At 37.0% G+C, this 26,916-nt stretch overlaps 1 protein-coding gene across 1 annotated transcript in view; it reads left to right on the top strand.

Moving 5' to 3' along the window:
• The window catches only part of USH2A (usherin), a 729,748-nt gene that overhangs the window by 167,662 nt on the left and 535,170 nt on the right, over positions 1-26,916 (top strand). The window contains exons 16-19 of the mRNA XM_034667668.1: positions 2,320-2,814; positions 3,837-4,106; positions 5,696-5,871; positions 12,908-13,049. Of these exons, the coding sequence (XP_034523559.1) occupies positions 2,320-2,814; positions 3,837-4,106; positions 5,696-5,871; positions 12,908-13,049 (1,083 nt within the window). The remainder of the gene's footprint in view (positions 1-2,319; positions 2,815-3,836; positions 4,107-5,695; positions 5,872-12,907; positions 13,050-26,916) is intronic.

Below are 26,916 nucleotides of genomic sequence, written 5' to 3'. Positions count from 1 at the left end.
CACAATACTCTGTTATGAGCAACAAGTATGATGTTTAGGTAATATATTGAAAACCAGTGTAGTGGTCATTTAAATAATTGATAGAATGAAACTATCTAGCAACTACTATCAATATATCACAAGCAAATTTTTCCAGTGGAGGATATCACTTTTTTCTGAAGAGGCATAGTAAATTTCACTCATCAAATTTTACTGGTGGAGGATATCACTTTTTCTAAAGAGGCATAATAAATTTTATGTATCAGCTTTACTGATTGATTCAACAAATATTTATTCAGATTCTACTCTGTGCTACAAATACAGTGGTGAGTAAGGAGGACATGGTCCTGGCTTCCCAGGGTGTTAAGTCTGGTGTCAAGTAAAGATAATTCATAAAAATATTAAAATAAACAGTGAGAAGGGTTGTGTTAAGGGATATATATGTATACACGCACTAATATGTATATGTATATATATAATATATATAGTGTATAATACATAATACTAATAGGAGATTATGGCTAGTTTTCTTTCTTCTACATCCAGGAAAACCTGAAATTTCATAATATTCTCCCACTCCTACCTCATTTAAGCATGCTCAGCACATTTTTAAAAAACTGTACACCAACTCTCCTTTGCCCTGAAACCTCTTCTGTTTTGGATTGCAGGAAAGGTAAGGAGTTAGGAGAATATGAATCTGGATTTTCCCAGCTTACTTAGGTTCTCAGAAGATAACTGTTCCCTGGTTCGATTTTATAATAGAAAATTTCACTAATATGGGAGATAAGAATTAGATAGCAATCGGAATACATTTTTGTTATTTGATACTAAACATAGTTGGAAAGAAATTATTCAGTGCAGGGGTGCCTGGGTGGCTCAGTCATTTAAGTGACTGACGTCAGCTAAGGTCATGACCCCAGGGTCCTGGGATCCAGCCCCACATGGGGCTCCCTGCTCAGTGGAGAATCTGCTTCTCTCTCTCCCTCTCCTCTTCCCCTGCTCATGCATGCCCTCTCTCTTTCAAAGAAATAAAATCTTAAAAAAAAGAAATTAACCAGTGCATATGGTTATTATTAGCATCTCCAAAGAAGAATCTCGTGCTGTGTTTGTGCAATAATTTGTCTAAGTGATTCTGTTGTTGGTATAGATCTTTTTCTTATAAAAATGTTATATCCCATTAAGGAAGCTTAAAATAAATTTGTTAAGCCTCACAATTGCAGCATTCTAGTATGATGACTAACTTCACTTTGGAAAATTTGTGGAGCAGTGTATACTCTGGTTTATTTTTCATAATAATATTCAGGTACATGCACCATTACACTCTGTATCTTTTCTCATGTTGCTACATGGCCTTCATCACTCTGTTTCTAAATAATTACGTGATATTAGAATTCTATTAATGTATCATATTAATATTAAAAGATTATAACTCATTAAATTCCACTTTAATTTACTTCAACATTTCCTATAATAAATAACACATCCATATTTTTATATGCTTCCTGAGGAAACATTTCCCAAGAATTGGATTAAGGACCACGGTCTCATAAAATATGTTTTAATGTATGCTTGTATATGCTATCGGTTTATTGCCTCTCAGTTTCAAACCTTCTCTTCACTGCCTGCTTTGTGACAGTGGAGCTGGAATCTGGAAACATTTCTCCTTGGCCAGCCGGCACGTTGTGAGTGTCATGGTCCTGCAGTACACTTCCTGTCCCCTTAGAGAGCGGGAAGTTCCAGGCACGTGCCTAGCCATGTCCACGCCCTATCTTTTTTAATCTTTAAAAAACCCAGACTACTCCTGTGTCAATTCTCCATTGATAATGACAAATGTCTTCAAAATTTTGCAATTTAAAACAACAATGAACATTTATAATGTCACAGTTTGTGTGGGTCAGAAATTCAATAAGTTTCCAGTCATGATATCAGCCAGGTGACAAATGTAGCGTGTGGCAGCAGTTTGACAACCCTTGGTCCAGTGCAATATTGTTTCACAAGCAAACAGGTTACATAGAAGAACCTGCTGTTTCTGTTTCAGAGAACGGCCAGAAATTCCTCTTATCTCTTCTGTAAAAAGGACACTATATTATAAAAGAACAAGAGTTTAAACAACCTTCTAAATAGTCTCCATGACAAGAGGCACTCTTCTTATGTTCTGCACAGTAAAAGCATCAGAATTTGCTTTATTTCAGTTTTAAATATGTGAACCATCCTCTTGTTCAAAAGAGCAGATTGTATAGTTTATGATTAAGTTATATAAATAGGAAAACAATTAGAAATGATTCCTTACCAATCTGTGAAATGTAGCTCTTTTCTTCTTTTTTTTTCTTTTAATTTCAGATATTCAGTACTTCTTGGACATGGACCTGTCACCATATACTTCATATTCCTATTACATCGAGACAGCCAGTGTGCATGGTTCGACAAGGAGTGCACCTGTCACTTACAGGACGAAGCCAGGGGTCCCAGAAGGGAACTTGAACTTAAGTTATATCCTTCCTATTAGCTCAGACTCCGTGACACTTGCCTGGAATGCACCTTCAAATCGTTCTGGTCCTATAGAAAAATATATTTTGTCCTGTGCTCCTTCAGGCGGCAATCAGCCATGTGCTCCTTACGAAGGTCACGAAAGCTCCGCTACCATTGGGAATCTGGTTCCATTCACCAAGTACCGTTTTTCTGTACAGGCATGTACGAGTGGGGGCTGTTTACACAGCTCACCCCTTACGGTGATCACAGCCCAGGCACCTCCCCGAAGGCTGGGTCCACCTGAGGTGCGGAAGATCGGTTCCACAGAACTTCACATGGAATGGTCTCCTCCAATGGAACCAAATGGTAGGAATTCAAGGCTTAGATTTCTTTTTTGGTCAAAACACGAATGAGAATCTAGTCATTTGGAATTGTGCAATATGAATCTGGCAACTGTATTCAGTTTTGTAACTGTAGGATATAATAATTGAGATTTTCTAAAGATATCAGATACTATTTGTACTGGTTAGTAGAACAAGTGTATTTCTTTAATCTAATAACAAATTCCATTCATTTAAATTGCCCCTTAAAAGGCTAATATTATCTTTGCTCTTAATGACATCTGTCACAACACAAATGATGTTTCTAATTTGAAACTCACTTATGAAATGCATTATATTTGACTGTGTCACAAGTTAGGGCACCCAGAAGCAGTAAATTTTCTCTTTTAAGTAAGAAAAGGGTATAAAATAATACAAAAAATATGTATATAGGCTAGCTGGCTCCATTAAGTTAATTTTTTGTCTTCATACAATTGAACCCTTGGTTATATAGGCCAGACACAAATTCATAGATTTTTTAGTAATTAATATCATGTACGTACGATGGCAAACCCTTTTTTCTTAGACTTTTAAAGTTATTTGAGAAGACTAGGTAGAAATCAAGTTTAATATTCTAATATTTATGTTAACAGGGCTTGTGTTAGATAATAAAATTGAAATATCCAAATATGAAAGTATGTAAACTGGAGGTGCAATGATCAAATCCCCCCCAAAGGCAATTCTTAGTAGAAATTATAATTTGTTCTGAAAAGAATTGAATTTACCTGTAGTAAGTTATAGCTATTTTGTGTTGATGCATTCAGCTTCAGTTTGTTTTTTTCCATGAATATGCTTTTCAGCAGTATTTCATACATTCATCTATCCATCAGTTTGTTGTTTTTACAAGTCCCATCATCTAGATTACTGAAGAAATGGACAGGTAATCTAGTCAGAAGAATAATGCAAAGCTGGCACTTTTTAACCAGCCTAACCCCACCCCACCTCCAAAACTGCCTGTCTGTCTATATGTCTGATGAGTCCTCTTGGTTTACTATTTCACTTTTCTAGGAATAATTATAAGATATGAACTCTACATGAAAAGAATGAAATCTGATGGAGAAATCACATCAGCAGAAAGTCGAGTTTTTCAGAGCAGTGGCTGGCTCAGTGCTCACCCATTTGAAGAATCAGCCAATGAAAATGCATTAAAACCTCCTCAAACAGCCACAACCATCACTGCCTTGGAGCCATACACCCAGTATGCGTTTCGAGTCTTAGCTGTGAACATGGCTGGCAGTGTGTCTTCTGCCTGGGCTTCAGAAAGAACGGGAGAATCAGGTGAAGAAAAATGCTTTGAACTCTACTTTGAAGATTCCCAGATGAAAATACTGCCCCAAATGAAAGTCAACAGCACTAAAGTACATTTTGAAAAGGAAGAATTATAAATTTATATAGGCCAAGGAAAAATTTAATATATCGGTTGGTTATGTAAATATCTCAAGGTCATAAAGCACTTGCAGTAAGTTTTAGGGGAAAAAATAAATGCCTGAGCTATTACTTCATGGGGGAAAAATAACTTAACTATAGTTATAGTCTTTGGGGAATGTTTGCCAAAAATAGCAATTGGTTTCCATTCCTGAAGTGGGTTGGCCGTATGTCCTATCTTGCTCCAAATTCAGCACAATTTATGTTCAATGAAAGACATAACTATACCAATTTCATAAATCTTAATTTGTTTTTATTTCTCTCTCCAAAGCAAATAGTGTAGGAACTAGATTATACCTAATGATAGAATCTTGGATATCAATATCTGTAATTCACAAGTGTGCTTGTAAACAGTTGGCAATATGGTAAGGAAGGAGAGTAAAAATTTTAATTTTCTTAAGATATCTTCACTACAACAAATGAGATATTTTTAACTGCCCCCCCACTCTTTACATTAAAAACACTTCAAATATCGTGAGCCTTTCACCAAAAAAAGACACTTTTGTTATGCTTTGAATCTATGGATATTCAAAGAAACCCAAGTCCTGATTTAAATTGAATCTGTTAGGACAGTGGGAGGATAAGGGTAGCTTTAGGTTGATGTCCAAGGGAATCATTTCATGAATAAAATGTGCATTGTGCTTAGCATCTCTTAATGACTACCAGCCATCTTGGACAAATAATAGTGCCATGATAGCCCAAGTGATGAGCCATGGCGTTCTGGAAGGGGAAAATCAAGGTCAGAAATGAAAAGTAATGGGTGAAACTGCAATACTGGACCCTCATAATCTTATGGGTCACTGGCTACTGAACGTGCGATGAGGTCCTTTGGTAATACACCTTTGGTTAGCACATTTAAAATCCATATTAAGATCTCAAAGATGGCAGGGGGAGAATGTATGTGCATATGTACTCTGAACATTTCAATCAAGATTTATTGAAAACTTTAAAAATTTCTTTGCGGTTATTTAGAACATTTTAGATTTACCTCTTTCTGAGGGGTAATATTCTCCAAGCTGTATCAGTGTGGCTCGGTGAAATTCGTCTCTCCATCAGATATCCAGTATGTCACTATGCACTGTTCTGGACTTTGTGGACTAAGATTCAGTTTTGATGACTTCTCCTTTCAAATGCTTTGTAAGACCTATGGTTTCCTACCCCAAATAATCTACTAGTTATCTTGAACATAAGCAAATTTCTAAATGATTTTTCTTTTGTAAATGGAAAATATCTTTGCTGGGAATATAAGGGTGGAGAACATTCTTGCAGAAAGCAAAAGGCAAGTAGTTTTTATAAATGGCAGTATATCCTTTGATGTTTAGAAATCAGTATTATGTAAGGAATGGTGTTATGTCAGAACCTAGAATAGGTGTATGAATTCCATCTGGAAATGGAATGTAGGTACAGCATTCACTGTCTGCTTGTGTTATTGTCATTGATAGTGCCGGCATTCATGACCCCTCCTTCCGTCTCCCCACTCTCACCGCACTCCCTCAATGTGTCCTGGGAGAAGCCAGCAGAGAATGTAGCAAGAGGAGAAGTTGTGGGGTACAAGATCAATATGGTTTCTGAACAGTCACCTCAACAATCTCTTCCGACAGTGTTGTCACAGGTATTAGTGTTTTAGAATTGAATTGTCTTCCTTTTGACATTTTCTGATTTTGCAGAATTCTATGACCAAATTCTCCCTTATATATTCCTTACCTGCGCATTTGTTTCTTAATATAATACCATGTGTACAAGGCACTATATATTTCTATCACTTATTTTTCTAACATAAGCATATATTAAAACAAAATGCATATAATTTTGTTTAATAAAATCTGCTTTCTACACTTAACATCTATCCTTAAATATCTTGTAAGGAGTTGACTTTCAGTAGCTGTGTACTGTCTTGTTATTTGGGCATACAATAATGTATTCAACCAACCCACAACCAGTTCGTATTTATATTTTATTAATTCTTTTGGAAATATGAATAACATTGATAAGAATGTCTTCTATGTACATTTTGCATGTTTCTGTTTCCTAAGAGAAGAGAATTCTGAGAAATGGGTTTATCACAACTTATAGCAGAGGTTATTAACATGGTCAAGGTTTGGGATACACAGTGACATATTGTCTTCTAGTAATTCTTACTCCAGCCAGCAGCAATGAGAGTAATAATCATAGCTAACTTATGAAGGCTTTACTGTGTACATGGACTAAGTCATTTGATATGTATATCATAATCCTGGAGGGGGAGATGCTCTTGTTTCCCTCCAGTTTATGGTGTGGTCAGTGTACTCCATTAGCCTATTTTACCAGCATGAGGGTAGCCAATGACAGGTGGCTGATGTTAACTGGACAAGTCATTCTGTGTACTTGGCTGTTTAGCTCCTCTTTTGAGGAAGATGCTCTTTGGTGGGCGTTAACACGATATAAAGATATCTTCACATGTAACAATCTCTCCCATGGCCCTATCCACATTCTTCTTTCCCAGACTTCCTGGTTCCTGATCTTCCAATATTTTTTTTTCATGCGCCCATGACCAATATTCAGGTCACTGCCATGTAGTTCAGATGTGTTCTACCTTTGGACCCTTCTCANCCCATGGCCCTATCCACATTCTTCTTTCCCAGACTTCCTGGTTCCTGATCTTCCAATATTTTTTTTTCATGCCCATGACCAATATTCAGGTCACTGCCATGTAGTTCAGATGTGTTCTACCTTTGGACCCTTCTCATTCCACACCAAATGGATGGCCAGATGCCCTGTCTGAAGTTCTGCCCAATGAGCCGATTTCTTCTTTCTACTGGTTTTTAGGGCCATCCTTGAATGGGACAATAGAGCAACCACCACCCATTTTTGACTTGCAACCACTTACATAGACAACCCATCTGTGAACCAAACCACATTTTTCTACTCTCTCAGCTCTTGAGGGACCCCTGAGAAGTCATAGGTGTGAGCTGAGATTGAGCTTCTAGTGTAAAAATGGTAGATGGCCTGGGGGTCCAGACAATCTGCTTGCACAGGATATTACCCTGGCTCTGCTTATGCCCATTACCAGATATCCCCTTCCATTTTATGATGAATTTCTGTTGGGCCTACTTGGCCTTAAGACATGGCATGTCTGACAGAGCTCAGCTCATGAGGGATAGCTCTGGTTGCATGGCCATTTGGTGTTGATAGTCAGATTCTCTGCTTTTACCAAGACCCACCAGCATGCTAGGAGCTGTCTAGCAAATGGTGTTTGATTTCCATTGTGTCATATGCCCTTGCTCCACATCCTAGGAGTCTACCTGTGATTCTCTTATTGAGGGCATCCATAAATGTCTCACAACATCTTTTCTCACTGTAGTTACCTGTAATACCACAAAATCTGATAGCCTTTATGTCCCAAGTTATTTGGCTGCTTGCAACACAGCCCTGACCCACTGAAGAATCCTCTGCAGCCCGAGGGCACAGTCAGAGCTGGCAGTACTCCATAGTATTTAGTAACTTGGTCAGAATAGTATTCCCAGATATGGAATATGCTCTCTTCAGAACGTAAGAAGGCCTGCCAGACATTCTGTTTCTTTCTTACTAGTGATAAGTACAAGATGCAATAATTTGACCTTTACTTTGGAAGGGATGTCCTAACATATCTCAGGCTACTGGACCTCTAAAAATTTGGACCCTTAATTTTAAAAAACTTGTTCCCTTCATTCTTTGGAGCACATAATACTTACCAAGACCTCTATATATCTGCCATGTCTTGCTTCTCTGATTCATTTAATCGGATGTTATTAATATGGAAAACCAATACTGCCAAGGAAGTTTTCAGTTTGCCTTGAATTGATAACCTTCAGATCTTCTTTGTCTTTCTTCAATGCATTAATAGCACCCAGCAAGAGCTACCTGATCCCACAGTCCTTATAATTACTACTTTCCCCAAAGTAGTCCATATAATTTCCAGTTCCACCAAACCAGTGAACTTCCTTCCACTGGTAAGTCATCCCAGTTCACCACTGATGAGTTTAAGAATTCCACCACTGGTGTATGCTGGGGGCCATCACCACTCCACCAACTACCTGGGATGAGGCTTTCTTTGGCAGCCAGCTGGTTGGTGATCCAGCTCCAAAATATCATTTTAGAGTCTCCTTCCTAGGGCATTCCTGCTGTCACTATCTTAGGTCAGGTTCTCTGGGAAACAGATGCTATGGAGAGGACTGAGTACCAAACGTTTATTGGGGAGTGCTCTTAGAAACAACACATAGAAAGTAGTAAGAGATACAGGGTTGAGCAGAATAAGAAGCTGAATTGTGATGCAGTAACGAAAAGATCTAAGCTGATCCTGTGGGTAGTTCTGGAACTGAAACGACCCTATCAGGTTGTCCTGAAGAAGTCAAGGAGCCAGACCTTTGTACCCCATTGTATTAATTTCTTGAGACTGCAGTAACAAATTAACCATAAACTAAGTGATACAAAAAAACAGAAATCTATTTTTTTAATAGAGGACCAGAGTCTGAAATCAAAGTGTTTTTAGGGCCATTTTCCCTCTGAAGGCTCTCCAGGAGAATTCTTCCCTGCCTCTTCCAGCTTCTAGTAGTTCCTGGTGCTCCTTGGTTTGTGGCAGCCTAACTCCAATCTCTGCCTGTCTTCACAAGGCCGTCTTCTGTGTTGCTGTCTCCTCTGTATCTGTGTATCCCTCTCCTTTCTTCTATAAATATATCCTTGTACTTAAGACCCATACTAAATCCATGATGGTTTAATTAATTATATCTGCAAAGACCGAGTTTCCAAACAAGATCACTTTCTGAGGTACTAGGTGAACAAGGATTTTTGGGAGACCCTCTGCAACCCATTACCAATAGGTTTGCCAATATTCCTGAGCCTTTTCAGTACACAGAACATGTTTACAACACAAAGCTAGAAGAAGAACCAATAAATAATTTATGATTCCTTGTTATACTTTTTCATTAGTCCGGAAATAAGTGCTGACTAATTTGCATCTGTCTCAGGTGATAAACACAGAGGTAGCCTTACCCATAACTTGTAACTTAAATGACTTAGTCTACCAATCCAGTGTATCATTGGATTTAAGGTCACTTTATAGCTCTAACTGGTTCATTTGGTCCTTAATGTTATACCGTATTTATCATTGATGTTTTGTTGTTGTTTTTGCTATTCTTTTGCTTTGTAAACTATTCTTTCTTTGTAAAACATTAGCATCAAAGCAACTATTACTTTCACTCTGGTATTCTAGGCTAAGAAAGAAAAATAAGAAATAAAACATAGTTCATAAAAATATAGACTTAGAAGTCAATTTGTTTGTTTGTATCTCACTTCTGCCAATTGTTAGCCACCGACACATCTCTGCACGTCAGGTTTACTCATCTGTGAAACTGGAAAACAATTTCTGCTTATCTATATGGTTTTAGGGAGTTAAAGAACTTGACAAACGTTAGGTCCTATTAGTGATTATTATTAACGGGATAGGACTACATTAAACTTTTAAAAAGATAATTTTATCATTCAGTGGAGCAGGAAAATATTTCTTTTTTATTAGTGACAAAAATTATGCATATGCATCTTTTTTGTTTAAAAGTCCTTNAGCCACCGACACATCTCTGCACGTCAGGTTTACTCATCTGTGAAACTGGAAAACAATTTCTGCTTATCTATATGGTTTTAGGGAGTTAAAGAACTTGACAAACGTTAGGTCCTATTAGTGATTATTATTAACGGGATAGGACTACATTAAACTTTTAAAAAGATAATTTTATCATTCAGTGGAGCAGGAAAATATTTCTTTTTTATTAGTGACAAAAATTATGTATATGCATCTTTTTTGTTTAAAAGTCCTTTCTTTTATGGCCGAGTTGAAATAAGGATATAGATATGTCACTTTTTTCTCTTTCTTACACTTTCTTTCCGTTCAAATATCTATCTACCTAATCATATATTGAAGAAAGTGAAATCAAGAATGGCGAAGTCAAAATCTTCACCTTCTCAGTAATTGAAATTTTTATCCACACTGACCTGTGTGTGTCTTGTTACAAGCTTGGTAAAAAAAGTAGCCAAAATTTCTAGGGGACATCCAACTGTAAAATAATTGTTACAGAAACTGTGACTAAAAATGTGGTAAGAAAATATATAGAAGTGGTGATATTATCAGTGTAGGACTTCAAGCTTTTATATAGTTCTCTCCACCTCCTTAAGAATTTATCCCGAATAAAATTTTCAATTAAATTGATCCGTTAAGTCTTTTTTTTTTTAAAGATTTTATTTATTTATTCGACAGAGATAGAGACAGCTAGCGAGAGAGGGAACACAAGCAGGGGGAGTGGGAGAGGAAGAAGCAGGCTCATAGCGGAGGAGCCTGATGTGGGGCTCGATCCCATAATGCCGGGATCACGCCCTGAGCCAAAGGCAGACGCTTAACCGCTGTGCCACGCAGGCGTCGATCCTTTAAGTCTTATAAAATAATTATATATATGATAAAGACAAAGTTTATCTGAGTGATTATTTTATGTGCCCCAAGCTTTAAGGTAAATGTCTTTTTAAAGTCATGTAATTTATAACAACTATATGTAGAGAAGTAAAAGTCCATCAAAATTAGTATTAATCTACATTTTCTATTTCTTGTTATATTTCATTTTGTGTTCTTCCTCCACAGAATAGTTTGTTCAAAAAATGATTCAACATCCTAAATGAAGCAGGAAATATTTTGTTTTTAAATTATTTTTTAAAATTTGAGTATAGTTGATAGAATATTACATTAGTTTCAGCTATACAGCATAATGATTCAACTTCTCTATATGTTATGTTATGTTCACCATAAATGTAGCGACCGTCCGTCACCCTGTCACTACATGATGCTGTTACAATACCATTGACTATAATCCTTTTGCTGTGCCTTTTATTCCTGTGACTTACTGATTCCATAACTGGAAACCTGTGTCTCCCACTCTCCTTCCCCTATTGTTCCCATCCCCCCACACCTTCCCTCTGGCAACCATCAGTTTGTTCTCTGTGTTTGCATGTCTGATTTTGGTTTCTGTTCATTTGTTTATTCATTTGTTTTTTTAGATTCCAGATATGTGTGAAATCATATGGTATTTGTCTTTCTCAGTCTTATTTTACTTAACGTAATATCCTCTAGGTCCATCCATGTTGTTGTAAATGGCAGGATCTCATCCCTTTTATGGCTGCATAATATTCCGCTGTGTATTTTTACCCCATTTTCCTTAAAATAAAAAACACTTTATTATATTTTATCTAGACAACAATTCCATTTTCTAAAAATCTGCATTAATCCCACCAGGGTTGTTTTAAATGGGATAAATTTTATAGCAATATTCAGTAAATTTAACTCACTTCAAAGTTTTACTTTTATTAGAAAATTTCAAATCACATTGCACAGAACAGAAAATTTTATATCTTCAATCCCTCAATAACAACTTTAGAATTAGAAACATAAAGGATTTATAATTTAGTGTTTGACGTTTTTCTGATTTCTAAATATAATTGTGAGAAAATAGTACCAAAGTTTTAAATTATTCCTAGATTTTTAGAATCTTTGAAATCACCTTTATTTCTGAAAAATGTTATAGAAATGATTTACTTATATTCCATTCACACTGCTTTCTAGAACTACTCATTTAGGTCATGAAATTTTAAAGCCAATACCCAGGCAAATATTCCAAATGAATTTTATCTTACTTCTACAGTGAGAATATTTAGAAAATTACTTCAAATGTTACTAACCTTTACAGTTACCTGCATTCATATTTATGGAAGATTATTTGATATGTATCAAATATATCAACATCCCTTAGAAAAAAGTTTTATACTAATGCTTGGTGTCATACTCTATTTTAATGACTTTTTTTCTGAATATAATTTCCAGTGTTTTTTGTATCTATAAACTAAGTAAACTTACATGGTTGCTTTTGATCATTTCTAGTTATAATGATGGGACCAATGCTCAGTGATAGTTGTTTAATTATTTGTTTATAGACTATGGAGTTCCTCTCAGTCGCCTTTGCTCAAATATGCTATTTTCATTTGAAATTGTGTGATAAGACAGTATTTCAAAAAATGTAACTGTTTGATCTAATCTGCATATGCTTATTTGTAGAAGAAAGATAATTGAGAATTGACCTCATGCAGATGCTCAGTAATGTGTTTATTTGTTTTTCTTTGTCTTTTGTGGCTTTTTTTTCTTTCAAGAAAGTGATGGAATTGATTTAACATAGTGACATTTTTCTGTACTAGCTCCATCAAATAACGTGTGGACATTACTGCACAGGGTTAGTTTTGGCCAAGCCTCATGGCTTTATTTGGACTTTTTCGTGATAACAATGACAATGTCACCACCCTTTATCTCTACCATTGCTGACAATAACCATACCACCATGCTGCTTTATGAGGCAATAACTCGGTTTCCTCATTTATCCACTCAGGAACTGGATTATTACCTCATAAAACAGTGTGATGGGACAATTATCAATTAAATCCTAGCTTGTTGAGACTCTTCAAAAAAAAAATCCCTTTCCAAATAGTGGTTGGCAATAATTCCTCTGTCTGAATTCGTAGAACATGACTGGATTCATGGATTCATGACTGCCAAGGTTATATTTCTCACACTGTTTATCTATTATCTGATTTTTTTTTTTTTTGTCTTGAAGGTGTACATTGCTAACTCCCAAGAACTGTCTTATGTTGTAAAAGAACTAAAACCTTATAGGATATACAACTTTACCATTTCTCTCTGCAATTCAATTGGTTGTGTAACCAGCGCGTCAGGAACAGGGCAGACATTAGCAGCAGGTAAGCGAGATTTAATGGACATGAAAAATACATTGTGTCCTTATAAACAACCTATAAAGCTCAATACCTTTTCTAATTTAGACTTAATACTTGTCTTTTCCGGTTTCTCCTGCTCCCCAGTAGCTAACTCTGATTGCTACCTACACTGACATTTTTAAACAAACAAAAAATAAGTAAATGCGCTGAAGTTTGAGAGATCTGTGGGAGCTCTGAGTTGCGCCTGTGCCATAATAATAGGATTAGATTCAGAGTGACTTCAGAGAAACCACCCCAAGTCCTAGTGATGTCCTGACTGTTAGAAGTGTTCAGGTAGCTTCTTATGAAGGCTCAGGATGCTTCTTCTTGACCCTTTCTGCGGGTTTTGGATCTATGCGTGCCTGCCCTCTGGGGCTAAAGGCAGACATCTGGGAAATACTGGGTTGCCCTGTTGTTATATTTTGCCTCTATTGGTTAGGCAGTAGTGTAATTATTAATTATTTTTTATTAATAAGAAGCTCCTAAGTCTGTGAAATTCAAATGAAAAACTGGTTATCAAGTTATATCTTAGTAGGAAATGGTTTGTATAGATTTTTGCTTGCTTTACTTAGAGCGAACTAGATGCATACACACTTGATTACATGTATCACTAACACCTACATAACTCAGTTATTCTGCAGTTCATATGTTTTCAATTCAGTTTTTCTGTCTGCAATCAAACAAGACTTGGTGCTCCTTAAGAAAATGTCCAGATGTGAGAAGGTTAAGAGACTCCTAGATGAATGACAGATATTATGCAAACATATTTAACTATAAAAATATTCCCTACACCTTTTCCCAAACTGTATTCAGGTCCAATTCTATTATTTTGTTTTGCCTTGCTTTAGTTCTGGAAAAACTTGTTTGGCTCAAATGATTTCATCTGAGTAATTTTATTTCTTCGAATTTTCCATCAATGAGAATGACTCCCCAATTCTAAGGAAGTGTGTTTTATTACCACTACAACCGAACTCTTTGTGTTTTTATATATTTCTATGTATTTCATATGTATGTGTATATTTATGGCATACCTACATTGTACAAAATACCATACTCCCATAAGACTGTTTATTTACTTATTTTTGTATATTAGATTATTAGAGGGTTACCAAATATGGATAATAGAGGCAGGCTTCCTGTGTCTTTTTGGAAAAATGATACAGTTTGGGGCTAGAGAACAAAAAAGAGAAATCTGTCTTGCAGGCTGGAGAAAAGTAAAAATAGAAACAACACAAGCTGAAAACTGGCCTGAGTAGCAGTAGAGAATAGAGAGACCCCAGTCATGTGAGTGAGCAGAACTGAAATCATGACTTCCCAGGGTTGTAAAACAATGAAAAGTTATTTAGTGTGGTGCGCCTGGGTGGCTCAGTTGGTTGAGCATGGGACTCTTCATCTTGGCTTGGGTTGTGATCTTGTGGTCATTGGATCGAGCCCCGCGTCGGGCTCCATGCTCAGTGCAGAGTCTGCTTGTCCCTTTCCCTCTGCTACCTCTCTTTCTCTTGCAAATAAGTAAATAATAAAATCTTCAAAGCAAAAGTCATCTAGTGTGACTTTCTAAGCAATCATAGTATATCCTATGTAACATGCTTCCCAAGTGTTTATCCAACTAATGTTTTGATACTTTTAGTGGTAGGGGAGCTACCACTTCTCAGGCAAATCCAGGTTTAGAGACTTCTTTCAACAGGTGATTTCTTACATTTATCCAGAATATCTCTCTGGAGCCTCTATTTAACACTCTCCTTCTACTCCCTTGGGGGCTGTCATCAGTCTGATTCCTCCTCCTCATGACATCACTTCCAATAACATTTTCAATAACAAGTCTTCCCCCAAGTCTCTCTCCCACACTACATAGCACAGCATCTCCCATCTATACCTCACATGCCGTAGTTTCCACCGCTAGTACAGACACAGTCCTCATCTGTTCCTAGATGAGATTCAGTCTGTCTTTTTGCGGAAACTGCAGAGATTGGATGGACCTTGGGGATGGGAAGAGAAAAGCAGGACAAATGTCTATGAAACAGATCCTGCCCGGCCAACACACCAGTGATAACAAGTGTGTTAACAACATTTACCTTGGTGGTAGTAACTGGTTTCTGCGTCATGGAAGAGGCCATTGCTGAGTGCCCCATGTGGCTCCCATTTTAGCTACTGGTGAGGATACTGAAGGCCACTCCTGTCCACTGGAAAAGTAGTGAAATGAAACTATTATAAGTCCTCTGAATCCTGACTCTTTATCCTTGAAAGATAGAACTTGGAAAGTTCTTCTATTCTCTGAAAGCCATGAGAGGCACAAATTAATCGACTTTTAAAAATAAGAGCTTATTCACATATTTAGGGAAAGAAATGATAAGCCAGGATGCCAGGATTTAAATTTGAGGCTCTGCCATGGACTAGCTGTATGACCTTATGTAAACTATATGATTTCTATAGCTTGATTTTCCAATTTAAAAATAAGGATAACCTAAAAATTAAATATTTAAAGCAGTGACTAGCACAGAGTAAATCCTCAGTAAAATTGTTTTTATCATGATTATTCTCACTTGCAGTCACAATGTAAATGTTATAAAATTTCTAATATTACCAAAATCTAAAAGGTTATTTTACAACTTTGCTTCCATGACACTATTATAGCACAAATGAAACAATGCAGAGTCCCAAAACTAAGGATTATATTACAAAAATAAACTGTAGGAGTGCTAAAGTCTAAAAGCATTATTTTTCACTTCTGTAAAGACTATGCCATTTAGAATTGTGGTAGGCATTTCAAAATTTTGCTCAAAAACTACAGATATCAAATTTGTTATTTGCAGTATACAGTTAATAATATGCCATAATCATATAGTTACTGTATTTTGTTGTGAATGCTCAATTCAGTAAGCATCTAATAAGGGCTTACCCATTTAGGGCACTGTGGGTGATTCAAAGATTCTTCTATTCAAAGACACCTTAATGGTACCTGCATGAAGATGTTGACATAGAACAGGTAGGGTTAACACCTGGAGGCTTGGAGAAAGGGCAAAAGAAGACTATGGGAACATAGAATATGGGTTGATAGCTTTGATTTGGGAAATTGGGAAGTTGTCTCAGATGAAATGGCATTTGAGGTGCACTGTAAAGGATTGGTTAGGATTTGGGTAGGTATTTACTGAACACATGCCATCCTAGTCACTATTTTAGAGACTAGCATTGTTCCAGGTACCAGTGGGATGAAAACTGGGGTTTATGAAGATTTCTCTGGCAGTAGAATGTACAATAGACTAGAAGAGAGTGTGTAAATAGAGTCTGTAGATTTTTCTAAGTGGCAGTGAGGGAGTAAATCATATGAATAGAAATAAAGATTGAAGGAAGGAAATGCAGGTGAACCAAGGAAGAGAAATCCACAGGTTGGGAATAAGGAAGAATTGAAGATGACAGTAAATATTGCAGACCATGGTGATGCCATTAAAGATAATGAGAAAGATGAAGAAAGAACACATGGGAAAAATAAACCCATGAGTTTAAGTCTGATTTGATAGAAACACATCCATGACAATTATAAGGAGCCTGCAGCAGAAAATGCAAATCTGGAGCTTATCAATGATACCATAGTTTGTAATTATTGCATATAGATAAAGCTAAAACTGTGGATGATAATGAATTAGTGAAAGCAAAGAAAATAGAAATTAAAAGTTCACGTCTTAGTGAATGTGAATTTTGGGAGAAAGAGAAAGGAGAAGTAAAGTGAACAGAGAAATAGTCAGAATTCGAGGGAGCAGTATCAGAAAAGTTAAGGGAAGAGAGAATTCTAGAAGGATCTGGAATTCTGTAGTTTCATGTGTTCTAATCACAGCAAGAGGAATGTAATCTACAAGGAAGGTGGCATTGGGGAGAACTTTATTTAGTGAGTTTGAAGCCGAAGCTGGAATGTGAAGGATTGAGCCGTTGCAGGGGAAGATGTAATGGTAAATTTAAATTGTTCTCAGTGTGTACATTGAAATATGTAAATTTAGAATTGTTTTTTGTTCTTTGCCAAAACTTTCCTTCTACCCAACTTCCCCTAAAAGAAATACATTAACTTTTGTTTCCGTGTAAAATGCTTTCATTTCTGAAGGAAAAGTTGTTTCATTGTTCTCCTGGGAAAACGTTTATTTCTTAATCCCTTAATACATTTGATCAGAACTCTGATTCTTCTTCTGCCAAGCAGAGAATAAAGTCACTTACATGACAAAAGTATGGAAAAATAATTGTTGCTTGCCATTTGATTTATTTTAAAAGACATCATTTTCTGGGGTTATTGAGATCAGTAAGAATGAACTTACTTGTTGTTGTTGGAATATAAGGAAAAGCCCAGCAATTACAGATGCAGTATCTTTCTTACCAGGCTTCTTTTCAGTAAATGAAAGTTTTCTTCTAAGATTTTAAGATTAAACACCTGGCTATACCTCATAGATACTGAGTCAAAGAAATAAACAATGAGAAGGTCAATGCTTTTGAAGAGCCAACAGGTTTGCTGTAGGGAAGAAATAAAAGTTGACTTGCAGCTTTAGGATTCTTCCTGCCCTGTTTCTTCCAGCCATAAAATTGCAATTAGGAGGGAATGTATTACTGCAACGAATTCTAATGATGTGTGGGGAATTAACTCTTAAGTGTAAATGTCGTTGACATGAATTTGTTATGGGAGATGGAAAGGAGCCAGTGACCATTCAAAAACTTTGAAAAGGGGCACCAAAAGTGAGTAGGAGTGCTCAGCCTTTTCAAAGCCTTGATTCATGAAAGCATGTTTCCTCCTTCAATCTCAGTCACAGAAATCAAAAAGATACTTGTAAAGATTTATCTGACTTTCATTAGAAACCTTGCAAATGAGTTTGCTCTTGTTTTAAGTATTTTTTCAGGAGAGATATGGTTCGAACCGGTACATTTCATCCAGAACGTGGTGTTGCTGCTCTGTTAGGGCTGTGGCCATGACAAACCTGAGAACTGACCTGTTGGGAGGTGTATTCCCTGGGGCGGCTGTGTTTCTTTCCGCAGCAAAGTGTCCACGCGGGGTCTTTGGTGGCTCAGGAGCTGTTTCTAGGTGTCTGAGGGTAACACGGATGACTCCAGCCCTGTTAGAGTCCTTGTTGTGTTTTTCTCTAAGATGACCCTTCCAAAGTAGGAAATTTGTGTGCTTCCACACTTTGTGAATTCGGCACAGTTTAAACCTTTCTTAAGAAAAATTCCTTCTGGAGCTCCATTCCTGGGTGAACAATGTGATATTTCCTTTGCCTGGCATAAGTTGACCTCTACGCTCCCAGCTTAGAAGTGCCCATCTCCCATTAAGCAAGTAATTAGTGGTGCATTAAGGTTTTTCTCTGAATCCAAAGCAAAATGTATAGGCTGTTTGCAGCTCAGTTGAAAACACACATTGTTTGCATGCAGGTACATGAGTCTTTTCATTGTGAATAGGACCCAGAGTGATTAAACAAGCACTCTTAATATGTTAATTTATAATTTTAATTACAACAATCTTGTATATATAGTCATTAGTGAATACTAATATAAATATTTTTCTATCTTTTTATTCATAATGCATAAACCAATCATCCAGTTACTTCTCTGAGGTTGCCTGTTTTTGTTTCATAATACAATCTTTGTTCTTAGTTATGAATGCATTTTGTTCGTTCCTGTCTTGAATAATCCCTCATTAAGCTAGTCACTTTCTGCTCCATGCTAAAAAGGAAAAATTATCATGCAAATGTGGCATGCCATATTAAAAAGCACATTACCAAACACTTTTGTTGCTGTCCTTCAATTAGTTTCCCTTCTTTGAATTTAATTCCATTTGTTGTTAAACTACTGACTTGATGTATGGACTCATGAATCTGAAGCTGCTGCCAAGAAAGTGGGGGAAAAAAATCAAAGCCTCTTCGAAGAGCTGCCGAGGCGAGCTGAAATGAATTTGCTTCACCTTTGACAAGAACACTTGAACGGCACTGGAATCCTCTGATGATTCAACTTGGCTAATTATACAATTATTTATTTCAAGAATAAAGGCACTGTTTTACAATTAGAGAAGTGTAAAGCAATCTGAGAAATTCGGTAATGACAGATGACTTAAGTAACTTCTAAGATAAACAGTATCTGTGCAAACTTGTCTCACGGAGGGTTTCCAGGCAACGGCTCTGTGTCTCCGCGTCCGCGAAGCCCTGAGTACACCCAGGGTTTTGTTTGTTTGTTTTGCTCTTTCGACAACCAAAATTATTTTACACTTTTAACCAACATGTCAAATTTCCGTGGCTCTTAAGCAATGTTTAAGTTGTATTTCTCTTGATTAAAAGCTTTTGGTTCAAAGCAATACTTTTTAATTGCCTAATGATATAAGTCAGTTCTTAGGAAAGAAGCGCACATTTAGGAGTTCATTTGCAATATAACTGAAAAATTCATTGCATGGCAGTAAAACAATTTACTGTTAATTACAAGGAGAAGAATTTGCTGTAGCATGCTCACAGATTGCATGAATCATGCAGCACTCCTAGAGATTTATAACAGATGTGTAAGTGGGATGAATTAGCAGGGTTTAATAACAGAGACACAAATCATGCAGACTTCAAGGAGCTTTAATTGATATACTAGAATGTGACGGGCATGAATCACTCAGCCATTCAACAGCACTGTAACATATGGTCAGCTCAATATGCTGCATCTTAAATCGGTTGGTGAGTCGTTGGTTGTCCCATATGGTGGAAGCAATATATTTTTCATGATTAAAAAAAATACATCCATTTTTTAAAGAAATATGATTGCAAAGCATGTTTGTTATTGAACAGTCACCTGAATGCCAAACTGGGTTTTTTAATGATTTTTTTTTTTTAACATGGCAGCTTCCCAAAATAAATAGCGGCTACTACTTGTAATACCAGATCGCTGGAGGCATTATCAGGACCAAATTGGTGCTTGTTGGCACACTGGATCCGCAGCAAAGCCTATGGAAGAGCTCACCTGATGGTAGCTTTGATTGTCAGGGAAATCCTTCAGACTCCGGCAAAGCAAACAAAATGAAAGGAATGATGTCACTTTCAGAGAAGTTCAGGAATGCCCAGATTTGCAAAGAGAATAAAATTAATTGAATGGGAGACTCTTACGGAGCAGGGTAGGAAGGGGGGTTTGGTAATACTGTTAATGCATCGTGTAGCAATTTGGATGTAGCATTTTATACTAACCTCTAAATGAAATGCTCCGTCCTTCAGGAACATTCTAAAAGGAATCCTGGCTGCCCCTCACATAGATGGTGGTACCACTTCCATGTTATTCTTGAACCATGGTTTCAGTNACTTCCATGTTATTCTTGAACCATGGTTTCAGTGTATGGAAACAGTGATCCTGGTGCAGGGATCCGTTAACTGGTGGCAGGCAAAAACCTTTTTACTAAAACTGGGATCTGGCAGCTTTCGGCGAAGCTTTTGCGGCATTAGTAAATCTGACAGACTTGAAAAAGGAACATTGCAGCCTTAGAACGGTGGCTGCCAGAATTTAATGTCAACAATTAAAATTTATTTTGATCCTTACCTACTGTTTATTACTGTTTGTATACACAACAGACCTTACTAATACAGAGATGCACTATTAGATGGAATTACCATCTGTTCAGAGTGAAATGCTGGCATCTGTCTTAGATGCTAAAACTAAAATGATATTATTTCTAACAAAACAAAATTAACTGCTTTCTACTCACCAACTTTAATTGTGGATGTGTGGATGCACCCAAAGAAAAGGCTTGTTGGTGAAACACGTAATGACCTCTGTCTCCAGGTTTGCGTTCAGATATGTGACTTTACTCGGGGCTCTGCCGGCTTTTTTGGCAGGCAGAAATCATACTTTTTAAAACAGTCTTTGAGCTTTGTAATGTGTTATCGACAGAAAGGCGTTAAAATAACACAATTCGAATATGTAAAAATTGGCTGGATCAGAGAGACTGCAGTATGTAAAATATTTTGATAGATGTACCCTAAATAAGTACAAGGAAAGAAATTAAATAGACAAAAATTCATCCGAACCAAGTTGCCATTAGGTCCCACAGTGACACCTTTAGGGAAATAGAAACTGTATCTTCTCTGTTAGACTATTTTTAATTTTCTCTACACTGACATATATAAAAGATTTACATCCAGCACCCCCTCCTTTTCTTTTTTAAAGCCTAACCATCCTATTAACAAAGGTCTCTAGCTTTTTGAAGTTAGAGAATTTGGAGTATCAAGGACAATGATAGTTTCCATACTGATTTTCGGATCGGTGATGCTAATTTCTGAGAAGCCAAACTTCAGTTCTATATATCACAAAATAATAAATTGTGTCACACCAGCATTTAATGCATGTACACAGTGCATTAACTGTAACTGTAGTACATTTATTTGTGCTAGAGGAGACTTGAAAATGATTAAAAAATCAATACTTTGCTGTCAGAGAAGCAAGTGTTACGATGCATTTAAGTAGTTAATTGCATAAGCCCCATAAAAGCTTCAAGTTTGGGTAGCAAGGATGCCATAATTACAGTCCAAGCAGCTACCTTTTATTAATGGTGGACTTTAGGGAACAGTGCTCCCTTGTCCTCACGGCTGCTGCGTGTGCGGTTCAGAGAGCATGGTCCCTCTCGGCCGCACATCTAGGATGCTAGTTACGTGCAAATTATTGATGATCACTGGAACAACAGCTGGGAAAGGTAGTGTTTATTCACCAGGGAGGCGATTTCCCTTAAATTCCCTAAAAGCAATGCTTTCTGGCCTTTCTTTCTGGCCTAGAACACATAGAGAAATCATAGTATTTGTATGCCATGCTGGGGTAAAGAAACAAGGTGGCTGGGAGCCGAAGGGACGAAGCTAGCCGGCTTCCCAGGGGGCCGAGATGATCCGTATGTCGTATGTCCAGCATCCATTCTGGTTTTCTTGAAAATGTTCAGGCATAGAATTTTGAAACCGGAAGACACAATCGGGTCTATCGTGCTCTCCAACAGATGAGGCACTGAGGACCAGACAGGCCAAATACCAGATTGCCCGTGCTCCATAACTAGGGACCTAAGGAGCCAGTCTAGAAGCTCAGCTTTCTCCTTTCCAAATTAGTTCCACTGTACATCTTCTCTCTCCAAGGAGACTAGTAAACAAAGAAGGAGGAAATGGTAAAGTAGATTTTGTTCTTGTTTCTCCAGTCAGAGAATAGACAGTGAACAAGGCAAGGCTGTCTGAATTCTGAGATTCTGAGGGAGGAATCCTCTCTCCTCTTCTGTTCACTGGCTGGAGAGCAGCTGCAGAGGGTGGTCGGTCGCCAACTGAGAAATCCTGGCTTCCTGGCCTGGATGTCTTGTTGAAGTCCTGAGCCCAGTGCCCTTCCATGGGCGTTTGGCCTAGCCGTGTTTGGGCAAATTACATTCCTCGTGACAGTTTTGCCTTTCTGAGGAAAAGTCAAAATCATGTTCTATTAACAAAGTGCCTGAGGATGTCTTATGTTACTCTGCTCCCCACATAGGCCTGCTACGTAAAAACGCTGTTCGTTCCTAGATTCCTGTCTTTGTAATAGAAAGTTGACGGTATTTTAAGATGTTGACACTGCCGTGCAGTGTTCATAGGCCACCAACTCTTGCTTGAAAACAAATAAAGTGATTTGATTTTAAGGACCTGCCATTAACAAGAGCTTCTGCTCATTTAGCCTTCTGTTCTTATCCAATGACACTCAAACTCCACACTACATAAATTTTGCACATGTAAATTTATGCATTATGATATGCTATTAATCAGATTATAAAGTAATAAATGCTGCATAAAGAAGAATGTCTATTATCAGAGCTTTTTATAAAAGAATATTTATAAATAGAGGAGCTAGGCTGGGAACAGGATACAAAGAAGTTGCAGAAAAATACAAAAGCATTGTAATTTTATTCTAAGTAGAAACAGACTGTATGTTGTTATTCTTTGAAATGATGGATATTGAAGGTCCGTTTTCCACTTTACAGCTATAAGAGGATTTTCTGAGTAAATACAGATTTTGAATGTGGATGAATTATATCCTTTTATAGTATGTAATATGAAAAGATGTGTTATTGGCTAATAATAATAGTGCCTTGTATTTGTATAGAAATTTGCTTGGTAAAACCTAACACAATTATATATATTGGTTCTTTCCTTCTTTCTTTCTTTCTCTCTCTTTCTTTCTTTTTTCTTTCTTTCTTTCATTCTTTCTTTTTTATTATAATGTTCAGTTAGCCAGCATATATATTGTTTTTAAAAGCAGTTATTGTTAAGGTATTCCACTGAAAATTTATCCTCATGCTCTAGATGGGAAAACTGAGNCCTTGCTTTAGTTCTGGAAAAACTTGTTTGGCTCAAATGATTTCATCTGAGTAATTTTATTTCTTCGAATTTTCCATCAATGAGAATGACTCCCCAATTCTAAGGAAGTGTGTTTTATTACCACTACAACCGAACTCTTTGTGTTTTTATATATTTCTATGTATTTCATATGTATGTGTATATTTATGGCATACCTACATTGTACAAAATACCATACTCCCATAAGACTGTTTATTTACTTATTTTTGTATATTAGATTATTAGAGGGTTACCAAATATGGATAATAGAGGCAGGCTTCCTGTGTCTTTTTGGAAAAATGATACAGTTTGGGGCTAGAGAACAAAAAAGAGAAATCTGTCTTGCAGGCTGGAGAAAAGTAAAAATAGAAACAACACAAGCTGAAAACTGGCCTGAGTAGCAGTAGAGAATAGAGAGACCCCAGTCATGTGAGTGAGCAGAACTGAAATCATGACTTCCCAGGGTTGTAAAACAATGAAAAGTTATTTAGTGTGGTGCGCCTGGGTGGCTCAGTTGGTTGAGCATGGGACTCTTCATCTTGGCTTGGGTTGTGATCTTGTGGTCATTGGATCGAGCCCCGCGTCGGGCTCCATGCTCAGTGCAGAGTCTGCTTGTCCCTCTCCCTCTGCTACCTCTCTTTCTCTTGCAAATAAGTAAATAATAAAATCTTCAAAGCAAAAGTCATCTAGTGTGACTTTCTAAGCAATCATAGTATATCCTATGTAACATGCTTCCCAAGTGTTTATCCAACTAATGTTTGATACTTTTAGTGGTAGGGGAGCTACCACTTCTCAGGCAAATCCAGGTGTAGAGACTTCTTTCAACAGGTGATTTCTTACATTTATCCAGAATATCTCTCTGGAGCCTCTATTTAACACTCTCCTTCTACTCCCTTGGGGGCTGTCATCAGTCTGATTCCTCCTCCTCATGACATCACTTCCAATAACATTTTCAATAACAAGTCTTCCCCCAAGTCTCTCTCCCACACTACATAGCACAGCATCTCCCATCTGTACCTCACATGCAGTAGTTTCCACCGCTAGTACAGACACAGTCCTCATCTGTTCCTAGATGAGATTCAGTCTGTCTTTTTGCGGAAACTGCAGAGATTGGATGGACCTTGGGGATGGGAAGAGAAAAGCAGGACAAATGTCTATGAAACAGATCCTGCCCGGCCAACACACCAGTGATAACAAGTGTGTTAACAACATTTACCTTGGTGGTAGTAACTGGTTTCTGCGTCATGGAAGAGGCCATTGCTGAGTGCCCCATGTGGCTCCCATTTTAGCTACTGGTGAGGATACTGAAGGCCACTCCTGTCCACTGGAAAAGTAGTGAAATGAAACTATTATAAGTCCTCTGAATCCTGACTCTTTATCCTTGAAAGATAGAACTTGGAAAGTTCTTCTATTCTCTGAAAGCCATGAGAGGCACAAATTAATCGACTTTTAAAAATAAGAGCTTATTCACATATTTAGGGAAAGAAATGATAAGCCAGGATGCCAGGATTTAAATTTGAGGCTCTGCCATGGACTAGCTGTATGACCTTATGTAAACTATATGATTTCTATAGCTTGATTTTCCAATTTAAAAATAAGGATAACCTAAAAATTAAATATTTAAAGCAGTGACTAGCACAGAGTAAATCCTCAGTAAAATTGTTTTTATCATGATTATTCTCACTTGCAGTCACAATGTAAATGTTATAAAATTTCTAATATTACCAAAATCTAAAAGGTTATTTTACAACTTTGCTTCCATGACACTATTATAGCACAAATGAAACAATGCAGAGTCCCAAAACTAAGGATTATATTACAAAAATAAACTGTAGGAGTGCTAAAGTCTAAAAGCATTATTTTTCACTTCTGTAAAGACTATGCCATTTAGAATTGTGGTAGGCATTTCAAAATTTTGCTCAAAAACTACAGATATCAAATTTGTTATTTGCAGTATACAGTTAATAATATGCCATAATCATATAGTTACTGTATTTTGTTGTGAATGCTCAATTCAGTAAGCATCTAATAAGGGCTTACCCATTTAGGGCACTGTGGGTGATTCAAAGATTCTTCTATTCAAAGACACCTTAATGGTACCTGCATGAAGATGTTGACATAGAACAGGTAGGGTTAACGCCTGGAGGCTTGGAGAAAGGGCAAAAGAAGACTATGGGAACATAGAATATGGGTTGATAGCTTTGATTTGGGAAATTGGGAAGTTGTCTCAGATGAAATGGCATTTGAAGTGCACTGTAAAGGATTGGTTAGGATTTGGGTAGGTATTTACTGAACACATGCCATCCTAGTCACTATTTTAGAGACTAGCATTGTTCCAGGTACCAGTGGGATGAAAACTGGGGTTTATGAAGATTTCTCTGGCAGTAGAATGTACAATAGACTAGAAGAGAGTGTGTAAATAGAGTCTGTAGATTTTTCTAAGTGGCAGTGAGGGAGTAAATCATATGAATAGAAATAAAGATTGAAGGAAGGAAATGCAGGTGAACCAAGGAAGAGAAATCCACAGGTTGGGAATAAGGAAGAATTGAAGATGACAGTAAATATTGCAGACCATGGTGATGCCATTAAAGATAATGAGAAAGATGAAGAAAGAACACATGGGAAAAATAAACCCATGAGTTTAAGTCTGATTTGATAGAAACACATCCATGACAATTATAAGGAGCCTGCAGCAGAAAATGCAAATCTGGAGCTTATCAATGATACCATAGTTTGTAATTATTGCATATAGATAAAGCTAAAACTGTGGATGATAATGAATTAGTGAAAGCAAAGAAAATAGAAATTAAAAGTTCATGTCTTAGTGAATGTGAATTTTGGGAGAAAGAGAAAGGAGAAGTAAAGTGAACAGAGAAATAGTCAGAATTCGAGGGAGCAGTATCAGAAAAGTTAAGGGAAGAGAGAATTCTAGAAGGATCTGGAATTCTGTAGTTTCATGTGTTCTAATCACAGCAAGAGGAATGTAATCTACAAGGAAGGTGGCATTGGGGAGAACTTTATTTAGTGAGTTTGAAGCCGAAGCTGGAATGTGAAGGATTGAGCCGTTGCAGGGGAAGATGTAATGGTAAATTTAAATTGTTCTCAGTGTGTACATTGAAATATGTAAATTTAGAATTGTTTTTTGTTCTTTGCCAAAACTTTCCTTCTACCCAACTTCCCCTAAAAGAAATACATTAACTTTTGTTTCCGTGTAAAATGCTTTCATTTCTGAAGGAAAAGTTGTTTCATTGTTCTCCTGGGAAAACGTTTATTTCTTAATCCCTTAATACATTTGATCAGAACTCTGATTCTTCTTCTGCCAAGCAGAGAATAAAGTCACTTACATGACAAAAGTATGGAAAAATAATTGTTGCTTGCCATTTGATTTATTTTAAAAGACATCATTTTCTGGGGTTATTGAGATCAGTAAGAATGAACTTACTTGTTGTTGTTGGAATATAAGGAAAAGCCCAGCAATTACAGATGCAGTATCTTTCTTACCAGGCTTCTTTTCAGTAAATGAAAGTTTTCTTCTAAGA

Source organism: Ailuropoda melanoleuca, chromosome 8 (genome assembly GCF_002007445.2).
Source record: "Ailuropoda melanoleuca isolate Jingjing chromosome 8, ASM200744v2, whole genome shotgun sequence".
In the NCBI taxonomy this organism is placed as follows: Eukaryota; Metazoa; Chordata; class Mammalia; order Carnivora; family Ursidae; genus Ailuropoda; species Ailuropoda melanoleuca.
This window is presented reverse-complemented; position numbering and strand designations above follow the sequence as displayed.